Source organism: Primulina huaijiensis, chromosome 11, assembly GCF_012295235.1.
Source record: "Primulina huaijiensis isolate GDHJ02 chromosome 11, ASM1229523v2, whole genome shotgun sequence".
NCBI classification, from domain to species: domain Eukaryota; kingdom Viridiplantae; phylum Streptophyta; class Magnoliopsida; order Lamiales; family Gesneriaceae; genus Primulina; species Primulina huaijiensis.
Window position 1 is genome coordinate 16,404,554 of NC_133316.1, and position 25,159 is coordinate 16,429,712.

Consider the following 25,159-nt stretch of genomic DNA (forward strand, 5'->3'; position numbering starts at 1 on the left):
TATTTCTGAAACCTTTCATAATAACTAGTGACCCTTGAGAAACTATTAAAGAACCACTTGCAAATTTGAAGGAATAACAGTAGCATCAAGTAATATACCTGAAGTGTCCCAAAATTGGATCAGCGCCATCAAATATTCCGATTCTTATGGAACCCATTCCTTTAATCCTGGAGCTCTTGTAATTTCCCAGAAGAGACAATCCTTCATCTTCTTCAGTTAAGGTTTCACAACAAACTTGTTTGGGCACTGTTAACTAGTGTTGGATAGTAAGTGTTGGGTCAACAAAATAAGCGTGTTTTGTCATATTACGTTTCTTAGATGAGTCCAGTTACTATAAATAGCCATAGCTTGTCTTTGTAAAAGGATGATGTGTGAATAAATATGAATTTCTCAGAATTGTTTCTTCCGCACTCTAACATGGTATCAGAGCCAGAAATTTTTCATTTCTGATGCTCGATTCTTCTTTAACGCAAACAAGATCTAGCTTATCTTGCTGCAATTCATTGAGTACTAACCATATTTTGTTGATTTTTGGAGACGAAATCAGGATCTAGCTTGCAATTTAGGAATTTCCGAAGCACAGCTGCTCGATTAAAGTCAGATTTGTGAGTCGTCGTTTGCAGTATTTGGATTACTCTTCCGAATCTTCTGATGGCAACAACCTCAAATAATTTCAATGATCCGCTGTTCTTACATTCTTCTGATATGCCGGGGATGAATTTGGTGAATGATCAGTTACTTGGAGTTGAGAATTATGGAGTCTGGAGTCGAGCTATGCTTATTGCGTTAAGAGCTAAAAATAAAATCAGCTTCATTGATGGATCATATCCGCGACCAGAAATAGGACATGCGTCTTTGAACCAATGGGAACGATGCAATGCTCTGGTTCTCTCCTGGATTATGAATACGGTATCTAAAGAGATTTTTGCAGGCATTGTATACTCGACAGATGCATCAGTTGTTTGGTCTGATTTGAAAGAGCAGTTTGACAAGGTAAATGGATCACGAATCTTCTCTCTTCATCGTGATATCAGTCGATTAGTTCAAGGAAGTAATACTATCTCTGCCTATTACTCCAAACTCAAACATCTTTGGGACAAATATGCGTCATTAGTCACTCTTCCTTCTTGTGCGTGCGACACCGCAAGGCAATACTTGAAGCATGAACAACAACAAAAATTACTTCAATTTCTTATTGGATTGAATGATAGCTACATGCCAATTCGTAGCCAAATCCTTATGATGACTCCGCTTCCAACTGTTGGCCAAGCATTCTCTATTTTGTCACAAGAGGAAACACATAGGACTTTGGTTCCAATAGACACACAACCAGCCTCTGTATTCTACACACCACAACATAAATACGAGGAGACAAAGAAAAATCAGAGTCAGAATCCAACTCATAACTACTGTGAGTATTGCAACTGGACAGGACACACTAAAGCAACTTGTTACAAATTGGTTGGCTATCCTCCGGGGCATCGTTTATATGGACAGCCACCTCGTACTTATAATAAAAGGAATTTTAGAGGTTCTGGAAAGCCTAAACAACCAGCTGTGGCCGTGAATCTAGCAGCAGATTGTAATTGTAAGGAAGACGAAACAGCTGTTGCCAAACCTTCTGTTCCAATCTTTACTTCAGCACAATATGCGGAGATCATGAAGTTGTTGGAGGCCACTGCTGTTCACACTTCAAAGGATCCGGTAGCTAATATGGCAGGTAACATGCTTTTGCCGCTTCGTGATGATTGGATTATAGATACTGGTGCAAATGAACATATGACAGGTTGTTCATCTATCTTGCAAAATACTAAACCCATGGCAGATTCCTCTAGCTCTGTTGGGTTGCCAAATGGTAGCAAACTTGTCATAAGTCATATTGGATCAGTTGCCATCTCACCGCATATTACCCTATCCAGTGTGCTTTGTGTTCCTCATTTTCAATTCAATCTTTTGACCGTTTCTAAGTTCACCAAGACTCACAATTGCTTTGTTACATTCTACCCACGTGTTTGCCTATTTCAGGACCTAACGAATGGGAAGATAATTGGGATTGGTAAAGAAAAAATGGATTATATCATCTCACCAATCATTCATTCCAGCAGCCAAGTACAGTTCCCAATAAGAGTTCACCTTCATTTTTTGATTCTCGTTGTAATACTTTACAATTTCAGCATGCTCTTGTTGTTTCTAAACACTCTGTTGACTGTGATGTTTGGCATAAGAGATTAGGCCACATGTCAATCTCTCGAATGTCTTTGTTACCATTCTTATCAAAGGATATTTCTTTGCCACATTGTGCAGTTTGTCCACAATCAAAACAAACGAGGTTAGCATTTCCCAAAGTAAGTGTATCTAAGTCTTTGCATCCGTTTCAGCTTATACATGTAGATATTTGGGGTCCTTTCCACACACCTACTTATAATGGAGAAAAATATTTCTTGACTATCGTTGATGATTTTTCTCGGGGAACTTGGACATTTCTTATGCATTCTAAGATTGATGTGTTTCGATTGCTCAAGCAGTTTTTTGCTTTAGTCACATGTCAGTTTTCTACTCAAGTTAAGTCAATCCGCACTGATAATGCTACTGATTTTTTTAAAGCCGAATGTCGAGATTTTTTCTCTTCCCTTGGTGTGATTCATTACAGTTCTTGTCCATATACACCACAACAAAATGGGGTTGTTGAAAGAAAGCACAGACACATTCTTGACATTGCAAGAGCATTACGATTTCAATCTTCTCTTCTCCTTAAATTTTGGGGAGATTGTGTGTTGACTGCTGTTTATCTTATAAACAGAACACCAAGCCCACTGTTGTGCAATAAGACGCCTTTTGAGTCCTTGTCTCATAAAGCTCCCTCTTACAATCATTTAAGAAAACTGGGTTGTCTTTGTTATGTTACCTCTCATCATCTTGATCATAAATTCTCTGCTCGTGCGTCAGCATGTGTTTTTTTGGGTTATTCCAATGTACAAAAGGGATGTAGGGTGATGAATCTTGAGAGTCAAAAGCTGCTTACGTCGAGGGATATTATCTTTCATGAAAACATATTTCCCTTTGCCCAAGCAGCTCCTTTTGTTCCTCATTTTCCCTTTCATCTAGTTAGCTCAAATTCTGTTGAATGTCCTTCACTTGTCTCTGCTCCTTCTGAATTACCTTTACATGATTCTAGTGCTTTCCCTCCTTTACGTCGATCTTCCAGGACACGCGTTCCTCCTCGTTGGACTCAGGATTTTTCTTGTTCTACCTTGCCCCAGAGTCATTATTCCCATTGTGATTACCCTTTGTCTCGTCATCTGTCTTATTCCAATTTTTCTCCCCAATACCAACGTTTTGTGGCTGCCATTTCTTCTGTCCATGAACCTCAATCTTACCATGAGGCAATTCAGGATTCTAGATGGAAAAATGCCATGGATTTGGAACTTGCTGCCTTGGAATCAAACCATACTTGGGATGTGGTTACTCTCCCACCTAATATTAAACCCATTGGATGTCGTTGGGTATACAAGATTAAGTATAATGCAGATGGGTCAGTGGATAAATTCAAAGCACGATTAGTTGCGAAGGGTTATAATCAGCAACCGGGTATTGACTTCCACGATACCTTTTCTCCTACAGCTAAGATTGTAACTATAAGATGTTTGTTGAGTCTAGCAGCTATCTATAATTGGCCTGTTACACAAATGGATGTGGCCAATGCCTTCCTTCAAGGTGATCTTGATGAAGAGATATTCATGACTCTTCCTCTTGTTTACCATATTCAAGACAAACGACAGGCGTGTCGATTGCGTAAGTTGTTATATGGACTTAAGCAAGCTTCTAGACAGTGGAATATCAAATTTTCTGGTCTCATGCGTATTGCAGGCTACACTCAATCACAGCATGATCATTCCTTATTCGTTCGAAAAGATGCTGGTCAACTTACGATTCTTGTGGTCTATGTAAATGGCATAATTATTACTGGAAGTAGTGCACAAATGATCTCTGATGTGAAAGGTTTTCTACATTCTCAGTTGCAAATCCATGATCTTGGGAGATTGAAATATTTTTTGGGCATTGAATTTGCTCGTTCCAGTGATGGCATTTTTCTCAATCAAAGGAAATATGCCCTTGAGCTCATTAAGGATGTTGGTGTTTCCGGCAGCAAGCCTTTTGCCACTCCAATGGAGCAACACAAGAAGTTCACCACAGTTGAATTAGATTCCATCATCACTCAAACTTCAACTGTACACCCCGATGATCCCTTGTTGCACGATAGAGATGCTTATCAACGGCTGATTGGTCGGTTGGTTTATCTTACCATCACACGGCCCAACATTTGTTATGTTGTGCAACATCTCAGTCAATTTATGCATTCTCCAAAAAAATCCCATATGGATGCTGCTGTTAGAGTGGTGAAATACCTGAAAAGTTCTCCTGGTTTGGGTATCTTGCTGCCTTCACAAAATTCGTTAACACTTTCTGCATATTGCGACTCTGATTGGGCTTCGTGTCCTATGTCTCGCCGTTCGTTAACTGGTTTTTGTATTAAACTTGGTGGCTCTTTGTTATCTTGGCGCACCAAGAAACAGAGTACCGTTTCCAGATCTTCGGCTGAGGCTGAATATCGGGCCATGGCTACTACAGCTTTTGAGGTTGTTTGGATTCGTGGCCTTCTTCATGATATGGGTCTTCAGTTGTCCAGTCCGGCACATTTATTCTGTGATAATAAGGCTGCTCTACATATCGCTGCGAACCCAATGTATCAGGAACTTACTAAGCACATTGAGATTGACTGTCATTTGATTAGAGAGAAAATTAAGCAGGGGATTATTCAACCAGTTCACATTTCTACCGATCATCAACTCGTTGATGTCTTCACCAAGAGTTTGAGCAGCGATCAACATGCATTCTTATTATCCAATCTTGGTCTTCGCAATCTATACCACGCTTGCGAGGGGGGGGGGGTGTTAGCTAGTGTTGGATAGTAAGTGTTGGGTCAACACAATAAGCGTGTTTTGTAATATTACGTTTCTTAGATGAGTCCAGTTACTATAAATAGCCATAGCTTGTCTTTGTAAAAGGATGATGTGTGAATAAATATGAATTTCTCAGAATTGTTTCTTCCGCACTCTAACAGGCACATATGGAACAAGAAACCGAAGTCTAAGCTTCCTTGCTAGTTTCTTGATCTATGATTGCAAGAACTTCTGCGCCGTGTCAAAGTTTTCATAAGATCAACAACTTCAGCCCTTTCTTTTGGTTTATCTTGATTTTTTCTTTTTATTGTCTGAGCAATCTCTTTTAAAATGGACCTCTTTGCTACACTAAAAACATTTGAATTTCACATGGCCTTTCGACAATGGTTTGCTTTTGTTATACTGTCGTTCCTTCTTTCCAGGATTACTACATATAGAAAGCCCTTGGTGGTTATTTTTCTAGTGTTTTCTTCGCAACTCCTTTTATCGTATTGCTGATTAAACTTCCTCAAATGATATCGATTGTTCTCTATCATATAACATTGTGTCTATGAAATTGTCATAGGATTTTGGAAGGTCATTAAGCAGAAATAGCGCTTCATCTTCATCATCCAATTTGATATATGTATTCACAAAATCGTTTAAAATTTTAATAAATTCATCCACCTGATCGTAGAGACTCATATACTATCTAATCTTGCAAGATATAACCTTTGTTTCATGAAGAGTCGACTTTCCAATGATTTGGTCATATAGAGACTCTCAAGTTTGATCCAAACTCCAGCATCAAACTTTTCCTTTGCAAAATGCCTCAGAGCCTTATCCCCGAGGAAAAAATGATTGCACTATGAGCCTTTTCCAGGTTGTCAGCCTTTTGTTCTGCCAAGAGTGAATTCGACATATCTTTTTTGCCCTTCAAGTTTTGAGTTGTTCCTTGCTGAACAAAGTTGGCCCTCATCTTGATCCTGCATAAGACAAAATCACTTTTACCCGAAAACTTTTCAATATTGAATTTCATAAAACCTATCGCTTCCCACCGATGGCGCCACTTGTTAAGAAATTCGATCAAAGTTCCTTGATGACCAGATTTCAATATTCCAAAAGATGTGCAGAATACTCAACGATCTCAATGAAAAGAATTTTAAGCAACATAATATCGTAATCAACGAACTAATAATGCAAGGAAAGAATGCAAGAAACAAGAAACAATAACAAAATTTATGTGGTTCGGTCAGTTCGACCTACGTCCACAGAATAGTAGCCATTCTCATTGTTCTTCAAGCAAGTTACAGAGTTTACAGTTGAGGAAATATATCAATGCACAATTATAGTGAATTCCGCTCACAATTCTCAAAATTCTCTACCTCTATCTCTCTTGCTCAAGCTCATAAAAATAATACAAATCGAAGAAGAAAGATTCAACCCCACCCCATCTGTTCTCTCCCTTTTATTATTAGGTTAGAGATAGTTCTACAAAAAAAGAATTAAACTTTGGTCATTCCCAATTCAACACCACAACCCACTACCCATTAAAAGATGGTTATCATTATTTGGTTGTGGGCATTAACCCAATGAATAAGACTGTTTGAATCACTAGCCAAATTGTGAATCATATTTCAGCAATGATTTTATCAAATGATTCTTCGAATAGTACAGTAGAATCACGAGTATATCCCAAGCCTCGAGCTGGATAGACCAGGAGATCCGCGTCTCTAAAAGGATCACTAGGACTCAATATCAACAAGGTAAACAGAGCCAAACGAACGATAGGATTAACAAGAATTGTGAGAACCTGAATTTCCAGCAGCAGCTAATTTCCAACAGTAGCTAGCATTTTTGCAGCAGCTAGCAAAATTCAGAAGCAAGGAAAAAAGTTCAGCAGAAGCTAACAATTCCAGCAGCAACTAATATTTCAGAAGCTGATATTTTTTCAGTATATAGAATCCAGCAGCAGACAACAGATAGAATCCAGCAGCAAAATAGTTCAATAGCGCGAGATTCTAGCAGACAGTTACTGATTCAGCTTATGACTTGTAACTGAAGCATTTAAACAAGGAATAAAGGCGGTTAATATCAGATTATAGTCATTAAAATGGGGAGGCTAACAATCAGAATTTTTGCCTATAAATAGCACCTCAGATCTCTGAAATGGTGTTACACATCTTGAGATTATTACTTGAATTTTCGAGCTAAGAGTGTGCTGATTTTCGAGCAGTAGAAACCAGTAGCAAGAACAACCAGATTTCCAATAGACTTCAACCGAAACTCTAGCAAATTAGGTAAGTGGGCTTACGTATGAATATCTTGAAATCAGTTTTATAATTTCTGTTTTAAAGTACAGTTTCTGAATGTTTGTTTTCTGATATATGATTTTGAAGCACTGAAACTCCCTAGTGAACTAATGGTAGGAATATATATTCTGAACATCTCTGAATTCTTATTTCTGATTTTGGCCTCACCCATTAGAGGAGAGAACATATAGGGGACTTGTAACGTCCCGAAAATTTTGAAGGTCCACGCAAACCACATGCATGCAATTATTAAATTCCTTTGTATTTTAATTAAATGTTTTAATTGCATGGATTAAATATGTTGTGCATATTTGCATGTATAAAATATATTTGTCTACATTGTTGCATTAAAATATAATTTTAAGGGTTATTCGAGTTGCGATCGAGGAACGGAGACCGATGGCTGAAAAATTGAAAATGTTTTTATTGGTTAATTGTTTTTAATTATTTAAATTAAGGGTGATGCTTTTTCTTATTTTTGAAAATATGGGGTTTTGAGATGATTTTATACGTCGGAGCGTAATTTTTATCGGTGTTAGATTTTTAACAAAAACGCGAATGTTTTGGCAACCCGGCTAATAAATTCACAAACTTATTCAAGCAAAATTAATTTTAATATTTTAATTAAGCACTAATGAGATTAATTGGGCCTAATTAATCCACTAATGGGCCTAAGCTTAATTAGTAACTTAATTAACTATATAATATGTAATTCTACCCCATAATTCCTAAAAAAAAATCCCACGCCCCACACCCCACAAATCTTCAAATTCTTTTCTCTCCCTTCAAGTCACGTCACACACCTCCAATTCAAGAAAAAAGTTTGGGAAAACAACAAAGAAAGCATTGTTAATTGCTAGGAAAATTCAAGCCGTCGTCTCCTCGTCGTCGTTCTTCAATCGTCAACGTTTAATCGTGCGTTTAAAACACAAAAGCACGTCATATTCTTTCTTTCAATCATCTATCACATCATAATATTTATTTGAACAAATCCTCAAATCATTATTCTTTATGAGTAATTCTCAAAAAGTAATTCAACTAGTAACCACAAATCATAAATATTTTCTTAGAAAATCTACGTGTCCCAAAAGCATTCATAATATTCACGATTAACTTACGACCCAAAAAGTAAATTGTCAATACTAAAACCCAAAAATCAACATAGTCCAATTCCACCATAAAACCAACATGCGTTAAAATCAAATAATTTCTTATTTCATATCGTATCACGTATAAAATTCTAGAGCATATAAATCATATATTATCAGAAAGCTATTAAACATATAATTCATATAATTATGCAGGTAACAAAACATAAATCATATAAAGCATATAAACTTACAAGTTTGAGGCTTGACGACTGAGCTTCCCGGCACTGATGGTGGCACAACCCATTAGAGGAGAGAACATATAGGGGACTGATATCAGTTTAGCCATGAAATTCACTAACGTGCTCAGTGCTTACTAATTCTAATTTCTGTTATGAAACCTGTGATTTCTGAATTATGATTCCTGTTCTGAAAATAAGAGTTTTCTGTATATTATTGTAATACTGTTTCTGTAAAAATGGTGTTTGAAAACTAGGAGTTATTACCGCCCCTGCTTACTGAGTGACAACCATATCACTCACCCACCAAACTCATCTCAGAAAAGAATACTGAAGAAATGTTAGAAGAAGATGAGCAGAATCAATTTTGGGGCTGGTGGTGAAGATCGATGTTCTCAGTTCTGATTTATATTTTATATTCCGCGGCATCTGTTCAGACATTGTATTTTCTTGTTTTACATTTCCGCTGTAAAACATTATTATTTGAGTTGTATCAGACAATGAATATTCATTATTATGAATAAAAGACTGGATTCTGAAATTCTGTACTTCTGAGATTTGTTGTTTTCGAATTTAAATTTGAGAGCAACGCCGGTGTCGACCAACCCCGTCTCGGGGCGTGACAAGAATAATGCTCGAGCAACACACATGGGAGCTACATCGTCATGCAGCTAAACTGCCCTACCAAGTATGCGAGGTATGCCAGGTTGTGCTAATCAACACCCTCAACTCTGCCTCTATACAGCTGCAACGATATATAACAGAAATGGCACAAACAACAAGAACTGGATATCACAATTCCAGCGCTCACCCCGAGGGCTACATTAACAAGTAAATTGATCAATGTTAACTACAGTTTCAAGTGTATCAATATAGGTCTATCAGCCACACCCTGATCCCGAGTTATACAACAACTAGTGCCGAATAACAATGAATAACAGTAACTGGTCAATAAGAATGATAAAGCTCAAGATGTATGTCATAACAGTATGCCATAGAGTAAATGCCATGTAACTGAACATATAACTCAATAACGCATTTAACAACTCAAACAATTCACATTATCACAAAAACAACAATAACAACAAATAAATATGCTTAAAACATAATTTAAGTGTTACCGTTGTCTGTTACCGAACTGTAACATACCTATACAAATACACGGCGATCGATGAACAACATTAAAGTTCCTCAACCGAATCAGAAAGGAGCTGTGCAGAAACGAGTTGAAAAACAGCAACTTAGATCCAGTTGAATACTTGCTCACAATTACTGATTTATAGCAAGAATCGAAACTTAGGATGTTGGGAACACAACCATTCAAGAATTTTTTAGTTTCGAAATAGGAAGGAGAAGTTATGGCTATTCTACGGTAGCTGCTATAGTGGTGACATGAATTTGAAGGAAATGAGATTTGGGGAAATGGGTTCTTCTTTTCTTTGATCTTTCTTCTCTCTCTATATAAAGTAAGTTTGGGTGTGTATGTACATGTATATAATGTAGTGCAATTTAATTATAAGAATAGTAATCCATGTCATTTTTATCCCGATTTTGCAATTATTTTCCTCTCGTGTATTATTTAAAGAATAAATTGGAGATAAATCCCTAAACCCAAAAATAAATTTATCCTAACTCCTTGCACCTAAAAAATTTGTTTAAACTCCCTAACATAATGAAAATGACAAAAATACCCTTATATGTGTTAATTTTAAAGGAATGATTTTACATAGAATTTTACAAAATAGCTCTACAACAGAAAGATGTAGAGTTTGAATCAAATGTATCATTGGAAGATGTCAAGAAAAAGATCAAAGAAAATTACAATGAAGATCCCTTGGCATGGTGGAATAAAAATCAACTCAAAGCTTGCCTTAAAAGTTAGGAAGGCAAAGAGTATGAATTTGTCCGATGTAAGCATATCTCGATGAACATAATTGATCAAAAAGATATGCATATTATTATCAAAGAACATCTGGACCTTGTGCTAATCAAAACAAGAATATAACCATACAACAGTCCGGATTTTCTGGTAAGAAATCATGGTGAAATCAAGAGGAACAAACCAAGGTTAGTTATTAATTATCAAGAAATTAATAAGATCTTGGAATTTGATGGGTATTTTATACCTAGTAGAGAACATTTAATTAGTTGCATACGTAACGCCAAGATATTCTCTAAATTTGATTGTAAGTCTGGATTTTATCATATTCGGATGCATGAAGAAAACAAAAAATTTACAGCTTTCTCCATACCACAATTAGGACACTATATTTGAGAAGTCTTATATACCAATGAAATTGGCTAGTTTACCGCAGATATTTCAAAGGAAAATGGATAATCTATTTAAAAATTATTTCAAATTTATGTTTGTCTATATTGATGATATTTTAATAGCGTCTAAAAATATGGAAGAACATATCAAGAATTTAGAGATTTTCTCTAAAGTTTGTAAGAAAGAAGGACTGGTTTTATCTAAAAAGAAAGCAGTCGTTGCCACAAGAAGTATTGAATTCCTCGAAATAGAAATCGATGAGTATAGAATAATTTTGCAAGAACACATAGTAGAAAAAGTGTAAAATTTTCAAAACAAACTAAAAGAAAATGAACAACTTCAAAATTTTTTAGGAGTTTTAAATTTTGTTGGGATGTTCATTAAGAACTTAGCAAAACACAAGAAAGTGTTTAGTCCATTACTGAAAAAAGATGCAAAATTTATATGGATGGAAGAACACACAGAGAGACTTAGCCAACCGAAGGAGATTTCCAAAAATATTCCGAAAATTGCTATTCCTCAGGATGAAGATGATCAGGTATTGTACACAGATGTCAGTGATCATTGGTGAGCGGCAGTTTTAACCATGCTCACAATAGAAGGAGAACAACCTTGCAGGTATTGCAGTGAGATTTTCTGAGAAGCAGAAGCCATAAGATGGCATATGAACGAGAAGGAATTTTAGGCATTAAAAAAGGCTTTTGAAAAATGACAATTATTTTTACTAACAATGAAATTTACTTTAAAAGTTGATAACACACAAGTAAGAGCTTTCTTGAAAAATAGAATAAAATCTAAACTCGAGAAGGCTAAATTATTAAGATGGCGAGCTCTTTGTCAAAATTATATTTTTGATATTGTGATTATAAAATCTCATGAAAATATTCTTGCAGATTTTTTAACAAGAGATGGACATTGTTGACATTGATGTCGTCATAAAAATGCAGAGGCATTTGAGGGAACACCTTGAAATGCTTCAACACGAGTTCAACAAGCTTGCCCTAAATGCAGAAGTTGCGAGTATGCTACAACAAGCTGATAAGAGAATTATCTCTGATCGAATTACAGGATGTTTACAGACTTATACCCAGTTATGGTTTGTAATACAAAGACCTATCCTCCAAGGCATTGAGAAGGCACAGTTTCTCAAATAGAGAGTTTTCGAGTATAGGACTCTATACCTGGAGCAAGGAATTCAAATACCCCTAGCACAAGTGTTAAGATGGGATCATCCCCAGATGAGTCGGCTAAAACAAAAATTGAAATTCCAGATCTTTATCTCGATTCTTCAAGTCAACCCTTCACCTCGGCGATTGAAGAGGAAAAGATCTACCTTTGACCGGATACAGACAAGGGTATAAATCTAAGGTTGGTACTAACGAAGCTACAATTTCTCCATTACAGGTGTATCAACAAAACATGGTGAAATTAAAAATAAGAATAGGTATTAACCCAGCCACAATTATGTTTGATGTTTGAGGGAAATATCTTAGGATGAAACCAAATTCATATCCAAATGAGATAAAAATATAGTATGAATTCGGGGCTCTCGCCTCGATTTATACTACATCACCCATCTTCCTAGAAATCTCAGGTTTACCTAAATGGATCCAGGAGCTATTCATGAAACAAGGGAAAACAACGAATATTTGTCCAGAGGAGACATTCTGGAGCTATATTTTTTCAGTACAGCACCAGAACCAACAGGAAAAGGCTCTAAGGAAGCCTTTCATTATATCAAGTTAAGGAAGCCAGACATGAATATTCAAAAATTCATCAAAGATCCTCCAACAGAAGAAACACCCCTTGTTGCATCAATAACTGAAGATGACATTTCTACCAAAAGAGCACGGGGTTTATGGGTCTGTCTAACCGAGATGGATAAAGTCAAATTTCCATTTAAGTTTTATCATAATTCTATAACTAGATCGTTCATATTAAACACTATGACAAGAAAAACAACTAGTTTTGCAGAGGACTTATTTGAAAAGAAAAGAAATCTTCTATGAAATAGAAAGCTGTCGTGGAGTAAAGAAACTCGTCAGAAATTCTGTAACATGACTCATATGGGAAGATGGTCAGGAAAAATCTGCCCAGAATGTCCAAATCAAAAGGAGCCAGAGTTTGGCAAGGGCTTCAGATCGAGATCAGACAGGAAACATCTTGCAGAAATAGGACCAAGTGGTGAAGGACCACAGTCACGTTTTCTCGGGGACACCAAAAATTAAAATTTCCCCGACAAAAGAAACTGAGCATGTGATTTTCCCACTACCAAAAGACTTGGACCTAAATACACCTATAAATAAAGCATAATTGGGAACAAGAAAACCTCACAAGACTAAAACGTAGTTTGGAACCAAAGAAAATGTATATTACATATTTTAAGGTTTCCAAGAGACGGATCAAGGTGATAAGAAAGCAGCTGAAGATTTTCAAAGATCTTTATAAAAAATTAAAAGAAGTGGAAAATAAAATCTCTGCGGATATGATCCAAACACATATCTACTGATTATACCATGAGATAAACTTGAAGAAAGAGCTGTTTTTAGATTAATTATCTAGAAAAAGAAAACTCAAGAAAAGTGGAGGGACCACTCGACCACTCACTCGAAAGATAATGTCAACCACAACTGGAAGGCAATAGGGAAAAGGTTGTTTCAAGATTTTGAAGTCCAGGATTCAAATTCGAAATGGGCTTCTATAAATACCAAGGCAGAAGGAAGATGAAGGAATCACTCAACCTCTTCATTTTCTTTCAAATAAATTGTAATATTTTCTCTTATTAGTTTATGTGTATTGTAACTCCGGATACTATAGGGCTATGTTTGGTAGCCATGATAAGGTTAATAATCATTTCTTTATCTCGCGTTTGGTTCGTTTTTTATTAGTCTTCAAGCACTTGATTATGATTAAAAGCCCACACTATTCATGTTATTTGTGTGATTAAATATCCCTCCTCAAAGGTATGATAATGTATAATTTTTGAATAATAATCAAGATAAGATTGTATATTGACCATAATACCCTTGATTGTTTTCTTCAATATAATATGAAAATTAAAATTAGTGAAAATTTAATAATTAATGTAATATTTAAAATTTTATTATATTTTTTTATAAATTAATTTCATATATTTTTATTAATTTTTAATAACTTTAAAGAAAATAAATTGTAATGCAAATCTATCTTAAATTAAATTTTTATAAATTTGTAATCTTGTTAATTAATTCTTTTATGAAAATAAATATTTATTAAATTCTAATTTATTTTGTTTAATGATTTAAATTAATTTTAATAAATGTAAATTATAATTATAAATATTTAATTATTTTTCAAATTATTTTAAGAATATTTATAATTATTTTAAAAAAACAATAATATTGAAATTATTACTAAACTTTATTTAACATTAACATTCAAAATATTATTGCTATTTTAATTATTAAAGTAAATACAAATTCACAAATTTATTTCTAATAAATATATTTAAATTAATTTTAATAAATGTAAATTATAATTATAAATATTTAATTATCTATCCAATTATTTTAAGAATATATATTTAATTAGCACTTGGGACATTTTGGTCATTACAATAAGATTTACAAAATCAATCCATCATTTTAAAATCATACCAAACACCATGTTATTTATTTCACCATATTATTAATCCATATCTCTCATTTTTTAATCACTCTAATTACTAATCATTTACTTATCACATCACACGTACCAAACGGAGCCTAAGTAGCTAAACAAGTTCCTCCTATTTGAATAAATAGACCAAGGCTTATTGCTCCTCTAATGTATTATTTTCAAATTGAACTACTTTACTATACACCTGAGATAGGAAACGAAACAGGGTTGTGCTAGGTGCTGTTGAAGGAATCAATGTCAGGAACTATCTGTTCCGATTGCGTGGTTAGGCTGTGAGGAGCAGTCTGTAAAACCCGTTGGATATAACCTGACGTCACTCCGGTTAAAGAGGTAAAATATTCAATTTATTATACGGAAGCATGATGGTCATTTATAAAAATAAAAAAAATCGATCAACGAAATATGGTATATCGGTTCGAAACCTTACGTAGCTGCATGTCTTTGAGGCTATGCTTTTCAGAACAGGCTCAATAGGTATAACATTGACATGTACCGTAATTATGAAGATTGAGGATATTTTTGAAAATTTTAAAAAACTAGGGAGTTAAAACAAAGATTTGAAGGGATGTGGAGTAAGAAAAATGTTGAGAATGAAGATGGTGAGTTATTGCAAGTTTGTCCTTATTTAAACTGTATATGTATGTTATATCGCTTAAAATTATCCGATATTCTAAAATACATATTTTTAACACACTTTCAAAAATTATTTGACATAAATGATTATTTTAATTTACAACTCAATAATTATTTTAATTATGCTAAATTATCGGATAGTATATTTTAGGCCCTCACAATTAGACTTCATCTTGAAAGTGAGAACCAAACACTTTACTTCATAGATTACCTAGAAACAAACAGGTGAACCAAATTCTTTGGAATTTATGGCATTCTATTATCAATCATTCGTGTATATTCTAGTATTATCCCAAGCTTAAAAAAAAATTTAAAAATTCAGTGAAAATTATGCAACCACTTGGCAAATAGTAGGAATTTTTATATAACGATCAAATCAATAACATCCCTTGGAGTATCTTAATAATTGAACAGCAAATCAAATTTATTGTTGATAAATTTTATTTTCGAATGTAAGACAAAGAGGAGAGAATGGTGACGATTTAAATATATACTACACTACCCTATGACGATATATCAAATACATAGTTATTTTATAGATTATTTCTTAATATATTAGGTCATAAAGCAGAAAATATTTATTAATTTAAAATAACATATAATTATTTGAACAAGAGACAATTAGTACTAAATATTATTCATAATATATTTATGTTTTATACAATTGTTGAACGGATGCGTAGATTAATAATTAAGAAAACATAAAAAGACAAATCAAAATAGACCAACTCAGTTGACATGGGCGTTTGAAAATTGAGATCAAATTTTCTAGATAGATCTCTTTATTGGGTGGGGGAGCTGTGAGTTGGTTGGTTCAATGCTAGTACTTGAAAACAAAAGAAGAGAAATAGTAATCTTCTATTTTGTAATCAAAGAATGAATTTTCTTACCTCTCACACAAACGACCTTATAATACCATGATTTTGGAGGATTGAAATGTCAGAATATATGTTCAGCGAGTCAATTTGTGGCTTTAGTTTTAATGATTCTTTTGCAAAAACAATATTTATTTAATAATATTTTACGATTTTATCCAATTTTGACATTTATTCTATCTGTATATATATATATGAAAGATGCATAGGTAAAACTCTTAAATATATTATAAGTAGCATGAGGTAAACAAGTCACGTGGATCATCAAATTATTTAAGAAGTGTACTATATATTTTAAATTTGTTCCTATTTGATTCAACCGCATGAAACAAAGATATAGTTCGATCGAGTTTGAGACTAGCATATGTGATATTAACACCACGTTTCATTGGTATGAGAATGAAGATGTTCAATCATACAGATGAGTGAACATATGATAATTTCACTGAACAACCCTCTCTCGAACTTTTCAACTCGTTATCATTTATCGAGTGATTTAATCTATGATTATGATTGTACAACATTAGTCCTTTGACCAGGGACAACATGGAGGCTCTACATACTAGCGTTGCACTTTGGTTTTTTTGCTGATTCCATGAGGGTCATCAGGTGGCCAGGTTGAATGTAGTTTCAACTTATGTAGGAGTCGATGTATTGTAGTCAGAGATTCACAGCTCATGTCACGTCCCGAACTCGGGATTTGACACCGGCGTTGTTTGACAATCACACAATTGAAACAACCAGCCTCGTAGCATAGTATAAACCGAAAACCAGTTTATTATTCATAATTTCTCAAAAAAAAACGACTGTCTTTACAACTGAAATAAAATAAATTTGCGGAAAACGTCTAACATCAAATTTAAATTGCTAAAATTAAAAAATAATCATGTCTACCAAATTCGAAAATAAATTAATCACCATCCCCAAAATTATTCAGATTCTTCTTCTTCTACCTGTTCTTCGGACTTATCTGGGAAAGGTTGTAAGGGGTGAGTATTTTGGGAATACTCAGTAAATGGGGGAATTATCGAACACCACATAAATTTTTTTTTCATATTTTCGAAAATAACATATATTTACAGCATTCTTTTCATAATCGTAACATCGTATTCACATAATTGTAACACTGCAATTTTTCACCTTTCTATGGTTTACTGATATCAGTCCCTAAGTTTTAATCCTCTAAGGGGGCGAGGCCATAAAACAGTTCTATCCCACTGTTAAGGGCCATATGTTGGAATTCCACCCATTTTCAGGGAATCCTCACAGTGTCATCACAAAAACGTAACAAGATTTTTTAAAAAACGTAGACGGTGTTCGACCGCATTTTTTTTTCTTTAAAAAGAAAAACACATAACCTAAAAATTTAAAAATTTAAAATTTGCCCACTTACCTTAAATCTTAGAGAAAAACGTGAAAACTAGGAATTCTTGCACTGGAAATTTCAAAATTCCTACTCCACTGGCTGGACGACGGCAGCGCTTCGCTGTGCCCGAAAATTCCTATGGAGACTAGAGGGGAGACTCGAAATTTTGAGAGAATTTTGGGTGTAATTTTCGAGTTATAGACCCTCATATTTATAGGGTTGGCTGCTGACGTGATCAAGAGTTATAGTGCGTTTGAACTGTGAATCAAATCTAAAATCATGATATATCCGTGATATAGGTAGATATTCGAAATCTCTTTCTTCCTTCCCCACCTAGTTTTCGAAAATTTCATAGTGTATATTGTTAGATTTCGAATTCTAGGGATTTTATTATCTCTTTCTTGATCTTTTATCCCGGTGTCTCAATATCAACTTAAATCTTAGACATTTATCTGCTTATTTTCAAAATTCCTTCTTTAATTCCTTAGTTTGAGATAAATTTATTCCTACCAAACTTTCAAGTTGAAAAATAAATAATACTATCTAAATTTCGAGCTTCATAATTCTGCACACGATAAAATTATCTACACAACTTAGATAACCTTAAAACAAATCTTATATTCTGAATGATTTAAATATTAATATCCAAGATTACACCATCCTAGTATAATCATATTAATAAAAGATATGATCACGATTGTACAAAATCACGAGTTTTACATCCCTCCCTCCTTATGGGAAGTTTCGTCCTATAAACTTGGGTTGGCTTGGTCTGTGAAGAGGTACGGGTATTGGTCCCTCATCCTTTGTTCTAGCTCCCACGTGGCTTCTCTTTCTGTGTGGTTAGACCATTGCACTTTGGCGTAGGGAATGATTCGTCGTCTTAGTACTTGGTCCTTGGTATCCACAATTCTAATGGGAACTTCTTCGTACTTCAGTTCTTTTCCCAAGTTACTTTCGATCACGAGCGGTTCTACTTCCAACACGTGGCTTGGACCCGAGATGTATTTTCGTAGTTGGGACACGTGGAACACGTTGTGAATTCTAGACATGTTTGGTGGCAGTGCCAATCTGTATGCTAGCGTGCCCACTTTTTCCAAAATTTCAAAGGGTCCCACATAACGAGGGTTCAGCTTTTCAGCTTTACTGAATCGAACCACTCCTTTCATAGGCGAGACTTTTACGTAAGCCTTTTTGCCAATATTGAATTCCACTGGCCTTCTTTTCAGGTCTGGCCAACTTTTTTGTCGGTCTTGAGCTGCCTTGAGTTTCTCTCGGACTACTGTAACCTTGTCTATTGTTGTCTGTACGAGTTCGGGTCCTACTATTGCTTTTTCTCCCACTTTATCCCAATATAAGGGTGATCGGCATTTCCTCCCATACAGAGCTTCGTATGGAGCCATCCCAATACTGCTGTGATAGCTATTATTATAAGCAAACTCGATCAATGGTAGGTGATTGCTCCAATTGCTACTGAATTCTAGAGCGCAGGCTCGCAGCATATCTTCCAAAGTTTGAATTGTCCTCTCGGTTTGGCCATCGGTTTGAGGATGATAGGCTGTACTAAGTGTCACTTTCGTTCCCATGGCTCCTTGGAAGCTCTTCCAAAATCGTGAGACGAATCTTGGGTTTCTGTCAGACAAGATGCTCACTACCCTCCATGAAGTCGTACAATATTATCCATATACAGTATGGCCAACTTGTCCAGATTGTAGTTCATACAGACGGGTAGGAAGTGTGCGGATTTTGTAAGTCTATCTACGATTACCCATGTTCCGTCCTGCCCTTGCCTTGACTTTGGTAACCCTACCACAAAGTCCATGCAGATATGTTCCCATTTCCATTCAGGTATTTCCAGGGGTTGCAATAATCCTCCAGGTCGTTGGTGCTCTGCTTTGACCTGTTGACACACGTGGCATTTAGCGACAAATTCTGCCACGTCTCTTTTCATTCCATTCCACCAAAAATTGCTCTTAAGATCTCTGTACATTTTTGTACTCCCTGGATGGACTGAAAATTTGGACTTGTGTGCTTCTGACAGTATTTCTTGGCCAAGGTTATCGCTGTCTGGTACACACAGCCGTCCTTTCATCCATAAGACTCCTTTGTCATCGATTTGTAGATCTTGCGACTTCCCACTTTCCATTTGTCCCTTAAGTTTCTTTAGCTCAGGGTCTCGGTCTTGGTTTAGCTTGACGGTCTCTTGCAGACATGGCCGAGCAGAGAGTGAAGCCAGAGGGGTCTTGTTTCCACTTTTCCGACTCAGAGCATCGGCCACTTTGTTCGCTTTACCTGGATGGTAACTGATAGTCAAGTCATAATCCTTCAGTAGTTCGATCCACCGCCTTTGCCTCATGTTAAGTTTCTTTTGGGTGAACAGGTATTTGAGGCTCTGGTGATCTGTGAAAATTCGCACTTGGCGCCATAGAGATAGTGTCTCCAGATTTTTAAGGCAAAGACAACTGCTGCTAGCTCTAGATCATGCGTAGGGTAGTTTTGCTCGTGCTGTTTCAGCTGCCTCGATGCGTAGGCGATCACTCTTCCCTCTTGCATGAGCACGCATCCCAGACCTTCCTTAGATGCGTCTCTGTAGATGGTGAATTCTTTATCTTCCGTGGGTAAGATTAGTACTGGCGTGGATGCGAGCGTTTGTTTTAATGTCTGAAAACTTTTCTCGCAACCTTCGTCCCAGACGAACTTGGAATTCTTTTGAGTGAGTTTCGTCAGTGGTATGGCGATCGAAGAAAAACCTTCGACGAACTTCCTGTAATAACCTGCCAGTCCAAGAAATCTCCTGATGTCTGTGGCGTTCTTAGGTTTCGGCCACTCTGTAATTGCCTCGACTTTCCTGGGATCCACTGATACTCCTGCTTCAAAGATTACGTGTCCTAAAAAGGATACACTCTTTAGCCAGAACTCACATTTCTTAAACTTAGCATAGAGCTCCTTTTCTCTCAAAGTCTGAAGTGCAATGCGCAGATGCTCTTCGTGATCTCTTTCGTTGGAAGAATAGACGAGGATGTCGTCAATAAATAACACTATGAACTGATCCAGGAATGGTTTGAAAACTCTGTTCATTAGGTCCATGTAGGCTGCAGGTGCGTTGGTCAGCCCGAAAGGCATCACTGTGAACCCATAATGTCCATATCTTGTCCGAAAGGCTGTTTTGGGGATATCTTCCGCCCTGACCTTCAGTTGGTGGTATCCCGTCCTCAGATCCAGTTTAGAAAAGACTGCGGCTCCTTTAAGCTGATCAAATAGGTCGTCAATCCTCGGGAGAGGGTGCTTGTTCTTGACAGTGATCTTGTTTAGTTCTCTATAGTCGATGCACAACCTCATACTCCCATCTTTCTTCTTTACAAAAAGTACTAGATCTCCCCATGGGGACACACTGGGTCGGACTTTCTTTTTGTCTAGCAATTCTTGGAGTTGTTCTTTTAACTCCTTGAGTTCAGCTGGCGCCATCCTGTAAGGTGCTTTAGAAATTGGAGCTGCACTAGGAACCAGATTAATTTCGAACTCAACTTCGCGGTCTGGGACTATCCCTGGGAGTTCTTCTGGAAAAACATCCGGGAACTCACATACTATTGGGATGTCTTCTATCTTTAGTTCGGCTTCTCCTAGCACTTCGCTAACCATTGCTAGGTAGATATCTTCTCCGGATTTCATTGCCGTCCATGCTTGGGAAGCGGAAAGGAGTGATTTCCATTCCTTGGATTTACCATGATACACGATCTCTTCCTGATTCGGGGTTCGGAGTTTAACTCTTTTCCCTTTACAGTCCACTATTGCATTGTTTTTGGCTAACCAATCCATTCCTAGAATGATGTCAAAGTCGGCCATGACTATTTGTATTAGGTTTGTGCTGAATTTCTGATTACCGATACTGATCAAACAGTCTCTGTGAATCTCGTGAGTTTCGATGGCCTTATTTGTAGGTGTGGCTATTCGAAAAGGTTCGGCTAATAATTCGGGTTATGTCCTAGTTTCTTAGCGAGTCTCTTAGATACAAATGAATGCGTGGCACCACAATCAAATAACGCATAAGCAGGCACATTTTGAATAAGAATGATACCTGACACGACTTCAGTGGCATCGTCGGCCTCTTCTTGAGTCATAGCAAAGACCGTGGCATTAGGCTTGCCTTCTTTTGGCTTGTTGGGGTTAGCTCCTGTATTTGGCCATGTTCCCTTGTTGGGCCCGGCTGCTTGGTTGGCAGCAGTAGGACATTCAGCAATTCGGTGTCCCACTTTCCCACATCCGAAGCATACACCACTGTTTCTTCGGCATTCTCCCAGGTGTCGTAGGTGGCAAGTTGGGCAAGGCTTAATATCCTGGTAGCTTGATGTAGGCGAAGGTCCTTTTGATGGTCCACCGGACTGGTTAGGCTTCTTGAAAGTCTGATTACTGCGTGAGGACTGACTAGTCATAGGCCTTTTGTTCTTAAATTCTTTTTCCCTGCGCTGGATGTCAGCTTCGGCTCGGATAGCTGCACCCATTAGATCTGAAAAATTCGCGGGTTGGTAGACTGCTAGGGCTGATTGGATCCTGCTGTTCAATCCCTTTTTAAAATGGTGTAACTTCAAAACTTCGTGCGCCATGATTGACGGAGCATAAGATCCAAGGGCATTAAACTGGGAGGTGTATTCCACAACCGACATGTCCGGAGTTTGAGTGAAGTTTTCAAACTCACTCAGTTTCTGCAGTCTGACCTCGGCTGGATAATACTGTTTCAGAAAGGCTTCTCGAAATCGCTGCCAAGTCATTGGTACTGCAGCTGTCATGGTTGGCGAGATTGCTTCCCACCATTTTCCTGCTTTATCTTCTAGGAACGGCACAGTCACGTCCACTTTCAGTGCTTCGGGAACTTCCAATAGTCGCAGCTGCGTCTCTACACTTTTTAGCCAGCCCTGGCTAACTTCAGGGTCAGCAGTTCCACTGAAGGTTGGACATCTATTCTTGCGGAGTGATTCATAGTGGAACTTGATTCCGTTTGGTGGTGGTGGCTGATTGACATTCTGATTTCCCAACCCTTGCAGTGTTGTCGCTGCAATGGTGGCTATGGCCATAAGATCAGCTTGGCTTAAGTTGACTGCGGGCGGGGGTCCATTCCCTTGCTCGTTCTCTTGTCTGACCTCACGGTCGGTGTTAGCATAACGCGGGTTGCGATTCTGTCTCGGGGGTCTGCCGGCCATTTCCTACAATCGCATCGCAAGTTCTAAGAATTTGTACGAGTAAGTTCATACAATAGTTTGTGCTGAAGTAAATTGAAATCAATGAATCAAATAAAACAAGTTTTTATTGATTTCTTAAAGAAAGAACATGACCAATCTAAAGGAAACCAAAGTCGTACTGAATAAAATAGCAACAACGGAAAAGTAAAATAAACTCCTAGAACAAAATCACTAAGACATCCTAGTCTAATCCTCTATCTCTCCATCCCCAATGGCTGCTATAGGCTCCTCAATCTCTATCGGCTCTTCCTTTTCCGGCTCTTCCTCCGGCTCTCCTTCCTGAAGTAGCTCTACCATATGAGTGAGCTGGGCATTCTCTGCATTAAGCTGGGCCATTTGTGTCTTCCACCCCTGAACGTCTGCCTCTGCCTCGTCCAACATATCAATGGTAAGCTGGTGGCGCAGTTCGTAATCCCTCTTATTCTGCTTGATCTTGTTCTTCAGTACCTCACCCTGTTGAGCCAGATGATGGTTCACCTTTGAAATGCTGCTTATAGCCTCACTTAAATTCTCCAGTCTTTTCTTGCTCCTGGCATTTTGCTGTTTTTCTTCTTCTAATTCCTTTCGGTATCGGTCGATGTCTTCATGCAGCTTTTTCTCTCGATACAAGCCGTGTTCTATACCATCCCTCAAATCCATGTTATCTCCTCTTACTAATTCTCTCTGATAGATTGCATTGTTAAGTTGGGTCCGAATTTCCTCTTTCTCTGTGGCTAAGGTCGCATTCTCCCGTCTTCTCTCACCTAGTCTGGCTCTAAGGCGCTTTATTAGGCGCGACTGATTATCAATGGCAAGCTGCTTCATGTGGATTGCAGCTTGGGCACGAGTGCGGAATTGGGGAGACATTTCCTTAAAAAGAAAAGAAAATGCTCAAAATATCATAAATATGATAAAATATCAGGATAGAGTAAAGTACTGAAAATTAAGAATTTTTTTTCGAAAATTCCCAAAATGGAAAGTTTTAAAATAGACATATGGATTCGAAGAGTATATCGAGAGGATTTCAGATCAGTTGACGGAACCGAATTCGAAGTTTCCTACGAAAAAATCGAAGGACGTATGCTGGCGAGTTGACTCGCTGACTCGGCCGGGTTGACTCTCCGGGTTGACTCGCCGGAGTATGGTCGGAGCAAAGGAGTAGGACGGCGAAGGGGTGAGGGTCACGGAACCGGTGGTGGCACGGCCAGAATCGGTCGGGAAACTACCCAATTTGACCGGAAACTCGCTCAAAATCGGTTAACTCACTTGAAATTGGGCGTTTACGATTAGCTCATCCGAACTCAAAATTGATGGTTGGGAAATGTTACCCATAGATAGTATATTGTTTGGATAAAAGTAATTTAAAATCGGAGTAGGATTGGTAGGGTAATTGGACGAAATAAAATTCGGAGTTAGGGTTTTGGATGCCCAATCCGTAGATCCTAAATTCCGGTGGCACCTGAACGCGAAACCTGAAATTGTTTGAGGGCTTTTGTTCATCTCGTCGAGGCAGTTCTGGAACTGGTCGCCGATCGAAGAAAGAGTACTGGAAGCGGCCGGAATCGGAGGAAACGCGACGGCGCGCGCGAAGGCCCTGTTTGGCCGAAAATTTCCCGAAATTTTTTTTTTTTTTTTGAAAAATCGATTTTTTTTTCCACTCGGATTATGAACCTGGCGGATCTGATACCACTAAAATGTCACGTCCCGAACTCGGGATTTGACACCGGCGTTGTTTGACAATCACACAATCTAAACAACCAGCCTCGTAGCATAGTATAAACCGAAAACCAGTATATTTTTCATAATTTCTCAAAAAAACGACTGTCATTACAACTGAAATAAAATAAATTTGCGAAAAACGTCTAACATCAAATTTAAATTGCTAAAATTCAAAAATAATCATGTCTACCAAATTCGAAAATAAATTAATCACCATCCCCAAAATTGTTCAGATTCTTCTTCTTCTACCTGTTCTTCAGACTTATCTGGGAAAGGTTGTAAGGGGTGAATATTTTTGGAATACTCAGTAAATGGGGGAATTATCGAACACCACATAAATTTTTTTTCCATATTTTCGAAAATAACATATATTTACAGCATTCTTTTCATAATCGTAACATCGTATTCACATAATTGTAACACTGCAATTTTTCACCTTTCTATGGTTTACTGATATCAGTCCCTAAGTTTTAATCCTCTAAGGGGGCGAGGCCATAAAACAGTTCTATCCCACTGTTAAGGGCCATATGTTGGAATTCCACCCATTTTCAGGGAATCCTCACAGTGTCATCACAAAAACGTAACAAGATTTTTTAAAAAACGTAGACGGTGTTCGACCGCATTTTTTTTTCTTTAAAAAGAAAAACACATAACCCAAAAATTTAAAAATTTAAAATTTGCCCACTTACCTTAAATCTTAGAGAAAAACGTGAAAAACTAGGAATTCTTGCACTGGAAATTTCGAAATTCCTACTCCACTGGCTGGACGGCGGCAGCGCTTCGCTGTGCCCGAAAATTCCTATGGAGACTAGAGGGGAGTCTCGAAATTTTGAGAGAATTTTGGG

General features: G+C 37.1%; 2 protein-coding genes across 2 annotated transcripts; both read right to left on the minus strand.

The window, feature by feature from the left end:
* Positions 1-5,772: 5,772 nt before the first annotated feature.
* On the minus strand, positions 5,773-19,738 carry LOC140988431 (uncharacterized). The gene is made up of 3 exons (XM_073457443.1): positions 19,422-19,738; positions 19,193-19,282; positions 5,773-5,926 (listed from the first exon to the last, which is right to left on the minus strand). The coding sequence occupies exons 1-3, from the start codon at positions 19,736-19,738 to the stop codon at positions 5,773-5,775; spliced, it is 561 nt and encodes a 186-aa protein (XP_073313544.1).
* A 1,606-nt stretch (positions 19,739-21,344) lies between these two features.
* On the minus strand, positions 21,345-22,577 carry LOC140988432 (uncharacterized). Its single transcript, XM_073457444.1, has one exon. The coding sequence runs from the start codon at positions 22,575-22,577 to the stop codon at positions 21,345-21,347; it is 1,233 nt and encodes a 410-aa protein (XP_073313545.1).
* Positions 22,578-25,159: the final 2,582 nt, after the last annotated feature.